The sequence below is a fragment of the Cariama cristata genome, unplaced genomic scaffold (genome assembly GCF_000690535.1).
Source record: "Cariama cristata isolate BGI_N322 unplaced genomic scaffold, ASM69053v1 scaffold1529, whole genome shotgun sequence".
Classification (NCBI taxonomy): Eukaryota; Metazoa; Chordata; class Aves; order Cariamiformes; family Cariamidae; genus Cariama; species Cariama cristata.
The window spans coordinates 144,257-156,355 of NW_009633838.1; the positions used below are offsets into that span (position 1 = coordinate 144,257).

The window sequence follows — 12,099 nt, forward strand, 5'->3', positions numbered from 1 at the left end:
CACACATGGTATTTTATATTTCTCAGACAACAGAAGTGTACAATCCTTGCAGAAAGACATGGTTGCCTGGGTAAAGTTGCCGTCGCCTGAAACTTCCATAAATCAAGCTGTCTAAGGAAATGAGAACGGCGTTTGCTTTTACAGCTGGTTGGGGTTGTTTTCAGCTGAGGGTGTGATGCTGCCAAAAGGAGGGGACCCTCACCCCCTGCGTAGCCCACGCGGGGCTGTGACCACAGCCTGACCTCCTGCCATGCCGAGCCTCGGTCAGAGGGGCAGAAGGGGTCCCAGAAAGGATGCAAGGAGCCGCTCACTCTTTGGTCTCTCTTGAATTAGCGTAGTTTGGATGCTTTCCGACTGGAGATTTTTGCACGGTGACATCTGCCCTGGGTCCTGGCCGTAGGCCACCGTAACAGCCACTGGCCTTGCTCTATGAAAAATGCGAGGTAGCCCCTTGCAGCGGTTTGGGTAACAAAAGGCCAGCACCTTTGTTGGAGGGAGAAGGGCAGTGGGCCTTCCCAAGCAAAGCCCATTTAAAGTCAAGTACAAGAAGCGCAGATCTCACTGGAAAACAGATCTTTTCCTTTTTTTTATATGCCTTTAAAATGATGTGGTGACTTCAGTGAGTTAGGGACATTAGACACTGAAATGTCTGAGAACGCATTTATATTCAAATTTTTTTACTTTCCATATTTTTGCAAACATATAACGCAGTGGCAGCTAATTTTAATTTTTATTAAAAAATGTTTCTCATTCTTATATTTGCACAACATAATGTAGAGAATGAAATTAAATCTTCAGATGACCTGGAAGAGTCTTCTGGGAGATTTATAAACTGTCTACTTCATATGTAAGAACATTTGTTTTAATTCCCATATAAAAGTGAGATAAATTGGTTTGTGATAACACAAGTCCAAAAATATCTCAAGTTACCACTTTATTTCCATATTGCAAAATAACACAATTCACTGTGTAATTAGAAAGCTGAATCAGATAAAAGAAGCAGTTACTCCTGATTGGACTGTGAATGCAAAGCATTAGGCTACAAAAAGTATTTCTGACTACTAAAGAGACTTTTCTAAGATCTGCAGCTATAAGTTCAGTTCTTATGGCCCAGCAGTTGGAAACCTATCCACTGGGTTAGCACAGACCAAAAGGCCTGATCCTGCAGTGCTTTACTTCTGAGAGTAATCCTAGCTCGTGCAAAATCGTCCATTCATATAATTTGTTCTATAAAAATTGCTGGTTAGATGTGTGCATTCAAGACCAGTCTAATTTTCTCTCAAGGTTTTGAAGGTAATTTTTGTCATTTGCATGGATAAAGCAGGAATCTGGAAAACATAGAAATCTAAAATTCAAATGGAAATCATTTATGTAAAATACATTACAAAATCTAGGTGCCTTTGCATGTGGATGATATCCTTAGGGTTGAGTTTTCTCCAATGCACTGCTTCAAAGTCTGATGCGTTTGTAATGGCAGTGTGTTAAGTTTAAGTTAAAGTTTATCAAAATTCAGAACCTACTTGAGAGAGAAGGGAGAGATGTGAGTGAGGATGACCCTCCAGAATGACTTTGTCCTTATGTCGTAGCAAACATGGCTTCAAACCCTCCACGGGAGTGGGCTTGCAGAGACCAACACGGCATTGCTTTCAGAAAGCTTTGATTTCCACTGGCAATACTTAGCTCAATGCCAGTTCTCATTCATGTCAAGTTCAAGCATCTCTCACTGAATCTGCATCTTAATTCCTTAATGTGATCTCAGGTTTGGGAACTACCAGATTCACCAGCCAGCTGTAAAAGGCATGCCTGAATTATTAGACTTCCATTGTCGGTTAAATCTTATCCTTTGTATTTTAAGTCACCCATTTGCATTCATCTAAAACGCTTTCAGAGAGTTTATCAGAAGAAGTGAAATAAGAAATGAAATAGTTTCACGTAAACTGCATTTTTTAATGTTTGACTGGTAAAACCACAAAGCAGAGATAAAATACATAAAACTAAGGCTCTGCATAATAAGCATATCTATTAGTTTCCCTTATCTTTATAAAGCTCCCGTTTGTCATGAGAAGCATTGTGTGTCACTCATCTTGCCTTGTTCTACAAAAGCTCTTTTCTCGCTTTCCTTTTATCTCCCATCGGCATTTGTAAGGTAGGAAACTTCGCTGGTGTGGTGCTGCAAAACACCCCGTTGACTAAATAATTGTTTGACCTTCAACCCTTAATAGCAGAAGGAGATAAAAAATTAATACCTGTGTGCACTTAGATAAAAGTGTTACTGGCACTCTGCTGGTTGCAGCTTTTGCAATCATGGCAGCCCAGGATTAAGGGGAAAGTGTTGGGTCACGCCATTCCCAGGGGAAGTCACCTCCAAGCAAGGGCAGATGCCCACTGGTGTAGCCCATGGAGAGCCATGGAGTAGGGAAGCTGCTGGCCGTAGCGTGTGGCTGTGGAGATGCTGGAGCACTGGTGCAGAAATCTGCCCGCTGCTCTCGGGAGCAATCGCCTGTGATGTCTCAGGGAACCTGTGCCCCCCTGCCCGAAACACCCGTGTCAGGAGTGGCGGCTCGGAGGACAGCGAATGTCTCCACTGGTAGATTTTTGCCGGTAGCTGATGGTACCCGCAAAACCAAGGGCTCATTGAATGTAGTTACCCACCTCCTGCGCCGGAGTCGGTGGCCTCAGTGCGGTCGTGTCCTCTTCCAAACAGGATCCCCTTCTTCTCTTGGGGCGCAAGATCTTCACTTGTTCTTATCTTCTCTCTTCTGAAAAGATCTGCAAGATCTTCACTTGTTCTTATCTTCTCTTTCTGAAAAGAAATGTTAGTAGTGCATATCCAACTCGTCAGTGGTTCCGAAATTCAGAAAATGCTGTGTGTCGGTACCAAATACTTCTACTGAGGACCCATTTGAAAACTTGCTACGTAGTGCTCTTGCTCAAAATGCATCCTTACTTCTGCTTTTCTAGGATTTTCAATTGTTGTCACACACAGTGTGTCTAGAACATATGTGTTTATGAGCATGGTGATATAAAGTTATTTCACTTAACTGACAAGTTCATCAGAATTCCTATGGGGAGCTGTTGTTTTCCATGCTGAAGAAGTGGGATTTGGGTGCTATGTCTGTCTATGGAACATAAACAATTAATTATGCGTGTCATGCTGGCAATGTTGTGGCATCAGCTTTTTTTTTTTCCTTTTTTTTTTTTTTTTAATTTTTTTTGCCCTATGGTCCAAATTTGTGATTTCTGTGTAAAGGTTTTTATTTTCTCTAGGGAAGTGAATCAAGAGTTAGTTGTAAAACATTACTGTGCATTTTTCACCATATGTCTACTTGAACAGACTTCCTGCGAGTTCAAGTCGTTTGAGAGAACTGCTGAACAAAACACCGCTTTGAAGTACTGATACATCTTCTGTATTTCTGATAGAACTCTTCACTGACATAGATCTTTTCTAACCTTTTAGAAATGTAGATCTCATTCAGTAATACTACTTAGTAGGTATTCAGTGCCTGTCAGGTTTAGTTGCATATCTTGTGTGTGTATATATATACTATATATATATAGTAGTTCTTATTAAACACATGTTACAGAGCCACATCCTTTTCGGACTAAACCGTAAGGGCTGCAGACGTTATTTAAGCAAGCTTTCTTCCCAAGTATTAGCAGAGAGATGTGTGGTCTGTATACAGAGCTAGGAGCCAGGCAGTCCCTAGGTGTAATGTCATTTGTCGAGTATGCAGTCCACAGCATCTTCCTGGCCTTTTGAGGTGTTGGTACCTGCAGCTCCTGTAAGAATTGCAGGAGCTTTTCATAAAATAGAAATAATAATTACCTAACTTAGCAAGGATAAAAGCTGGTAGTAAGTTACAAACACTTTGAATATAAGGAGGGTATATTCCCGTTTATCCTTCAGGCTTAAATGTTATATTTTATATATTTCGCTTCTAGCTGTTAAATTTATTACATAAATATTTAAGTCTGTGTTATTTATATCAATGCAATACGCTTGACCTCGATTGAGTTACGGCTGATTTATGCGAACATAACTGAAAGGAGGATCAGTTCCAAGGAAGCAAATGCATTGCAAACTGTCTTCTCTTTTAAATGTTCTTATAAGATAAATAGTCATAGTGCTTATGTGCATAGAAATAAAAGTATATACTTGTAGTGTAACAGTATTCAGCTGCAAGGTACAAGGTGAGGAATAACCAGCCAGGTAGTAACTCTGCAGCGGAGAGCAGCAGGCAGCAACACTACCCAACTGTGAAAAATAAACATCGTGTTTCACAGCAGCCCTATGAAATAAATTCAGAAAAATAATCCTCCAGCAAGGAGGCCTTCCGTAGAACACCACGCTCGCTTTGGAGCATCGCATCTCGGTGAAGCAGCGGGTCAACAGCAGAGTCCAGGTCAGGGGGAGGCAGAGGGGCCTGAGGTCTTCCCAGTGGCTGAAGTTGGGAGAAATTACCCCATTATCTGTCAAAGACCAAGGGGCAACGTGGTACCATGCCAAGCTTTAAAAGTTCTCCGAAAGACAGTGACTATTTAAATATATTAAAGAAGGTAGTAAAGGGGGTGGTGGCCGCCTACGCTCCGTGCCAGCAGGAGAGGACAGTTAGCGGTTTCCTTCAGGTACAGACCGAACGTTTTGGAGACCTGAGCACTCTGCAAGAGTTCGGTTAGGAGGGTGTGAAACCTCCCTCAGAGGGTGGGTTTGGGACATGGGTCGGCGGGGTGATCTGTCAGAAGTAGTTCTGGTGTGAATGGCTTATTTGGGGCAGGGGTTTAGACAAGGTGACCCCTTGGGCTCCCTCCCAGCCTTAAATGATGTAACTTGGCCCAGCGTATCTTTTCACCAGATGAGATGGGCTATGTCCCAGTGTCCTGACTTTGGCAAAATTTCTGACGACATCAGTGTTGTTTCCTTCTGATAATGCATAAACAGAAACCGAGAAAGCACTTTAGTTTCTGCTTGTCTGCATCTGTATGGAGACACATCCGTGCACAGCATGTTTTTTATGTTTTCTTTAAGGCATTTTATTGCTTCCAGTGGTAGTCTTAATCACTGTAATAGCCACTGTTATATAGATATAACTAGCAAGTCTGGAGACATTCATATTTTTCTAAATATGCGAATTTGGAAATACCTGGGCAGAGTCAGCATTTTACTCTGCCATTATACTTATTCATGGAGTTTTTCCATCAGAAATTCAGACTGATTACCACTGAATAGGAGGAGAAGAGGAAATAGTGTTCTGAAGAAATCATCCTCAATGTGTAATGATTTTCCCATCTGTATGGATTTACTGTATATTTAATTTTTGAAGAGGATCTGCAGAGACTTTGCTCCCTCTTCAGCTCCCTCACACCTGTACTGTGCTGTCTCTGTGCCTTTTAACTGTGTCTAATCCTCTTAAGTCACGAGAATTGTTCTAGTTTATCTATTAAGTGTGTCCTCTGAAAAGATTAATTTAAAAAAAAAAAAAGGCAAAAAAAAGGCTTTTCTACCCCTGTATATTTGCAGAGTATGTTTTTAAATCCTTGTGGTTTCTTTGAATACTCATGGCAGTACCTGTTCTCTGACTTGCATATGTACTATTTTTTCATAATAAGCATAGCTGAATGTCACGAGCATGCAAATCATTGTGTATTCTCTGCAAAGTTATTTCAACAAATTGTAGAGAATTCAAGTATAGTAAAAACAAAAACATCCCACCTTCCTCAAATTTTTTTAAAAAGTAAGATTTTTTTTTTTTACTAACCTGTATTATTATAGCTCCTCTTCTACACCTTACAGTAGACCTACATTTAAATTTATACTAGCATTATTTCAATCCAAATCTAATCTTCAGTCTTTAAATAAGCAAACAGAAGGTGTACCGTAAGTAGAAACTGTGTTGTTAAGGACACTGAAAGTTTCTAGCATTGAGCCTCCGAAGAGGCTGCTGATGTATCAGGTAGCTGATGTGTGTTGGACCTCATGGTGGTCTGCAGTGCAAAAGTCTCGGCTCACGCATCTTCAGTTGCAAACTCATTAAAAATTGCTTTTAAATGTTTACTTAATGTTTGAAAAACTACAACCTTCTTCCCAGTCATCTTATTTGTAATAGTGTCTCATGTGTTGTGTCTCCTAGCTCTACATACAAACTACCACACTTACAATATCCATGAACTTAAGTGCTTCAGTGGCCCTGGGGATGCTTTACATGCCGAAGGTGTACATCATCATCTTCCACCCTGAGCTAAATGTCCAGAAACGGAAACGCAGCTTCAAGGCTGTGGTCACAGCAGCGACCATGTCGTCACGGCTCTCGCACAAACCCAGCGACAGACCCAACGGCGAAGCCAAAACGGAGCTGTGCGAGAACGTAGACCCAAACAGTAAGTACTGCTGATCTTCTGGTCGTTGGCTGCCGGGGCGGGTTGGAGACATTGACCGATATCTGAGGTTCAGGGTCTTCATATTATTTGGTCTTCTCAGTTAAAGATTTTTGATGTCTCGCATTATATATATATATATATTTAATTCTCTATTTCCTCCTCACTTTTTTGAGTTGTACCAGTTGGCAGCAACTCCTCGCAAAATATTTGGTAACTGCGAGTAACTCCTCCTCCTTTCTCTCCTCTGTGAGTGAAAGATCAGCAGCATCCTTGAGTACCAGACCCTTCAGCCTCTGTCAAACTCAGACCTTCCTAACCCTGGCAGGTACAGTTTCCAGGGTGGATGGAGGAACAAATATCAAACTCATTGATAACTCTGCTAACCTGGGTTATAATTTTGTTTCTTGCAAAGTTTCTTTGCAAAAATCTCACAGTCCTTGAAGATTCCCATTTGAGGATTTTATCCAGTCCTGTTGTAAATCTTGCCACTGATTTAAAGGGAAAATAGATCAAAAAGATACTTCCAGTTTCCTTAATGTGCATAGCATGGTATATTGTAGCACAAAATTACATACTGGGGCCATCAAATTTGATTTGCATTTGAATCTGGAAGGAGTTGAGGAAGGAGACAGCTGCACAACTTTGTAGCATATTGGAAAGGTTTAGGCATGTCTGCAGTTTTTATGAAAACAGATCTGAATGTGGAGAAATGCCCTTTCCTTGCCCATGATCCGTTCATCCATTTGCTGCTGAAATCCCTGCCACTTCTCGTCTATTAACTGCCGTCTGAATATTTGCCTCAAAGCAGAAACTCTGCTGTCAAAGCAAAGTGGAAACAGCCAGCAAATTATTGACACAGCACTTTTCCTCCCTTGATTCACCTCTTGAGTATTTTTCTCTGATGTCTTATCATGCAGGTATACAAAATATATTCTAACTGGAAAAACAAATCTTGTCTTCGGAAACTGAACTATCTGAACTATGATTCTGACATAAGACAGTCAGGAAATGCTTCTCGTAAATGAAGGACTGTATGATGCCTCCTTCAGTCGTACCGAACAGAGCCCTCACTCCAAGAGGAAATAAATAAATTTCCTGCATTGGGGTATTACCCAGCAAGAGTGAGAGTTGCAGAGTCCTCTGCCACGTCCAATTTCTGTTAGGTAATACAGGCCACGGTGAGGGAACCCCTTCCATCGCCTCTGGTCTCTAAACAAACCTTCCCCTCGCTGGGATGCTGCTGGTCCTGCTGCTAGGGAGGTCCAACCCTCCGGTGTGCGGGCTCCGACCGCTCCTCGAGGTGTTTGGGGAGGACTGCTACCGGAGACGGCAGGTCGGAAAAGGCCTTTGAGGGTGGGGGGAGAGAAAGGAGGAGGAAGGAAGGGGATTTTGAAAGACAGCTGGGAAAGGGCAGGGGAGTGTGTGTTGCTGAACTGCATCTCACTAATTGCAGTTCTGGTCAAATGAGTTGGAATTAGTTTCTCCTCCAGCAAAAATCAAAATCTAAAAATTTCCACTCATAGACTTGAATAACAAGAAAAATATAGAAGTTCTGACAATGAAATGATCAATATAGAAACAGAGGTAGACCCCCGTGAGAACCACAGCTCGGGGGGTTCCTACTCTGGGTTTCCCCTCCCGGTATCCTTCTCCTGTGCTGCATCTTGTTGCTGTTTTCAGACTTCTGAGAATATTTCCCCACCACCACCAAAGAACAGGCAGATTTTTCCCTGGGAAGGAGATATGTAAACAAATATTGCCCACTTAAATCCCCATGTCTCTGGTAAAAAGCAACATTTTTTCATCCAGGACTAGATACTAGAACATGTCTTTTTAAGAGGCAGGAGAAGAAGTAAGGGGCAGAATCCCCTCACTTGCCGAGATGTACCACTTTCTGCCTTAAGCATCCAGTCTTCAGTCCCGGTTGCATTGACACCGGTTTAAAGCTGGGGTAAAGTCCACTGGGAGCAAAACCCTCACAACTTCAAAATTAGTGTGCGTGAAGGGAGAAGGCTCTCTGAGAACTCATTTGCTTCCATGTAGAATCCTAAAGCGCATAAATTTGTTTGTTCAACCTAGCCAGCCAGGAAACGTGCAATAGTATTAATTTATATGTCTTTCCCCAAGTACTGGGCTTTTGAATTTTTTATGACTTGGAAAATAAATTTTCTTTTAAATCTTTTAATTATTTATCTATATAGTACCATCTGTTCATATTATCAGCTGCACCTACTACCACTATTTCATTCCCTGGATATGTGTGTTAATGAAAATTACCAGAAAATCAAATTACATAAACTACTGCTGTACTTAAAGTATTTGGGTACATTTAGTCCCAGCGTAGGCTACTACTACAGTTAATGGGAGCTTTCCTGTATTATTCAACAGGTTGTCAATCAACCTCCTAATCAGGCAACATTCAGCATGTTTGTCTATACAAGTAAATACCTGAACTGAATTTCATTATTTTTTTTAATTTGAATATTTTGTTTAAAAAAACGTTTACAGTTCCATTTTTAGGTGGAAAAATTGACAACCATATTAATGAGCTCAAAAAACTCAAACAAGCAAAACTCCCCAAACTTCATTTTCAGTGAAATTTTGAATATGGTGTCCATAAATAAAGAAGGACTTGATGTTTTCATGGCAATTTAACTTCAAAAAATATTTTATGCAGCGTATGGGGAAATTTTCAGAATTTTATCAATTGGAAAATAGGAAATGCAAACAAAAAATTGCCCCAGATGCTTGCATCAGTGCTAAGAGCATTTTAAAAAAATCTCAAGTATCTTCTTTCAAAACCAAACACAAAGAATGTATTTTCAGTATCTCTTTCAAATTGGTTTTGATCCACTAAGGATGGCTAACGATAGCCCCCACAGCAGAGGGGAGGTGGCCACCCTGTTGTGCCCTGCGACTCTGAGGAGCGGAGGGGTGGGGGGTCTGGCTCTTCCTCCTGGGCCAGGCTCCCCCGGAGCTCGCGGAGCCAGGCTGGAGGTACCTTAATGGAAGGGGATTAGAGGATGAGTCTGAGACTCAACAGCGCAGTGCAAAGCTAACTTAGATGCCGATCTGATTTAGCTGCCAAGTATTTTGTCCTAAGTGGAAAAGTACAGTTGGGTTTTCCAGTTTGATTTTCTATTTTATTTCCTGGTGATGCTGCTCTTCGTGGCTTGCTCAGGTACTGGAGACTGGAGTTGCCATTTCTATTAAAAATACACAAATATTTCATATCTCCTCAGAACCAATTAACACTGAGCCACCGGCATGGGATTCATGTACCTCCAAACATTGGAGAATTTGGTGACTAAGCCCAAATTTATGACCTGTCCTACTTATATGCCAGAGTTAAAACCAAAAGCAAAATGGGGATGGTTTTACAGAAAAATAGCCTTGAAAAAAATCTCCATGATTTAGGAGACTTTTAAAAGAATGCCTGATGAACTGAAGATGTGCATGTGAAACTGGGAGACCTATAAATTACCTGAGTGGCTGCCTAAGAGGAGGTGGTCCTCAGCAGCGGTGCTGAGCATCATGCGGAAACATTGCACACAACTCTTGAGCAATCTGCAGGAATCTGAGCTCAGAAAAAATGTGCAGAGCACTTAGGAGAGCTGGACTAAAGCACTGGGGCTTTAGTGTGAGTATAAAAGAAGAAACTGCATTAACGTGGGAGGAAAATCACTTGAAATGCATTGACCTTCTATCCCACCCGTCAGGAGGAACAGGGACTCACTGTGTGGCAGCTTTTTGTTAGGATATATGGGAAGCAAGAAGTTTCACAAGCTGAGCTCCCCGGCCATGTCCTGGGAGGGCTTTCATGCCAAATAGGATGTATTAAGGCCAAGTTTTTCAATCTAAAACTGCACTACTTATGAAAACTCCCCTAATCATTCCAGTTTGCCATCTGGCATGTGCATGCTTTCGCTCATTCAACGGCTTTTTCCCGCTAATACATGTTTGCAGCAGATTCAGATGAGCAGAATTTGGTGCACAGCAGCTTCCATCCGTGTAATGAGTTCATTCTGCTCTCATGTGTCTTTGGTCGAATTTCACACTATTTGGGAAGATGCTTCTCATCAAGTCTGAAGTTGAACAGATAGTGAGTGCTTCTGCTCGGTCATCTGCTTCTGTTTCTGCTGCAAGAGCAGAGTGTCACACTGTAAGAAAAACATTTGAACCTCCAACCCGTACTTAACTTATATTGTGATTTACGTGTAATTACTCCTTTTCCCTAGCAACTTGTTTTAATTCATGGCTTTACCAGACAGAGGGACAGGGAATCAGCATCTCGGTTGTTTGGTAATGTGGAGGTTGTACTTCTCGCAGGCTGGACCAGCAGACCTTAGTGGAAGGGTGTTTGCCCTCATGGATTTCCCTCTTGAAGCAGCTGTGAGAAGGAAACCGAGCTGCCCAGGGCCTCCTGGGAGTGACTCCTCTGCGAAGAAGGTTTCTTGCAGGAGTAGGGATAAGGTCTTTCGGCACTTGGCAGCACAGAGGGTGTTGGTCTTCGATGTCCCCATTTCCAATCTCATGGGAAAAATCTCACCGTTTATGAGAACGGCTCTGAGATTGAGATGAGTAGTGCAGAGTAGCCCAGTAGTAGATAGATCGTCGTGAGCAGGAGGCACACAGCATCTCTGTGGCAAAGACTGGGTGCATCAACGTGACAAACAACTGTTGGAAGGATGGAGCAGCTCATGGGAGGAGACCGCTTTCCCCGAGGAGTTCAGTTGAGATTTGTTGAGAGGTGGCAAAGGAAAGGTGTCACCATAAACTAGCCAGAAAAAGTTAAGGTCTAAAACCTTATTTTTCAGTCTAATTTTCAGTAGTGTTATAATTTTGTGGACTTTTAAATTAGCAGATGCTTTGAGGGCTCAGTACCTGTACAGACGTATTCAAGAGGATTTTTCCTCTTTCTCCTTTATTTAGCATTAAATAGAACTTACTTGGCAGTTGATTCAGTTTTCAGTAGTGAAGTGCGATTGTTTCCCATTGTCCCTAAACAGACCAGGCACCATTTTCATGTTTGTATTTTAAAACAGTGCTTTCCTGTGTGCTGCCAGACAGCGAGAGCAGTGCGTGTCCATCCTCGCTTTTCTCCATGCGTTGAGAAAGGACATTGGCTTTGTGGGTTCCCATCAGCAAACTGTGGATAGTGTCTGTGGAACACAAGCACCTCCTCTCTCGGACAGACAGGCACACACCACTGTGCAAATGCTCCTGTGCCATGCCCTGGTGTGTATTTGTGTATTCATTCCTGTTCATCCTTAACATCCCTGACATGACGTCGCCTATTTTCCATCTTGCAGAGGAAAAAACCTAAAATGTCGATGATGCTGAGGAACTTGAGGGTGACTGCGTGGGTGAGGAAGGACGGGGGAGTCTTAAACTAAAACCAAAATATTCCAGAGTACGTTCATGGGAGAGGAAGGGGAAAAAAAAATAATCAACCAGACCTGCTCTTTTCTGAGCAGCTGCTCCCATGTTCAGAGGTACCTGAACTTCTGTGAACCGGTTCCTTTATTTCTAACCCAGAGTTAATTTCCTATACTGGCGCCTCTCAGCTTTCCACTATCGCTGCTCTAATCTGAGCCTTTCAGTTGGATTCGTGTCATGGCCTCCATGACAGGGCAAACTTTGAAGAGTTTATTGTGAACAGATGTATTATACATACCAATGTATTTACTTTTCCTGTAGACTGCATACCACCAGTAAGAAAGA

The 12,099-nt window shown here is 42.0% G+C and overlaps 1 protein-coding gene across 1 annotated transcript in view; it reads left to right on the forward strand.

Annotated features, from left to right (window-relative positions):
- The window catches only part of GRM7 (glutamate receptor, metabotropic 7), a gene marked incomplete at both ends in the record, with an annotated part of 118,307 nt that extends 106,215 nt beyond the window's left edge, over positions 1-12,092 (forward strand). Inside the window, 2 exons of the mRNA XM_009706893.1 lie at positions 6,129-6,375; positions 12,076-12,092. Coding sequence (XP_009705195.1) covers positions 6,129-6,375; positions 12,076-12,092 — 264 coding nt within the window. The remainder of the gene's footprint in view (positions 1-6,128; positions 6,376-12,075) is intronic.
- Between the last annotated feature and the right edge of the window lie 7 nt (positions 12,093-12,099).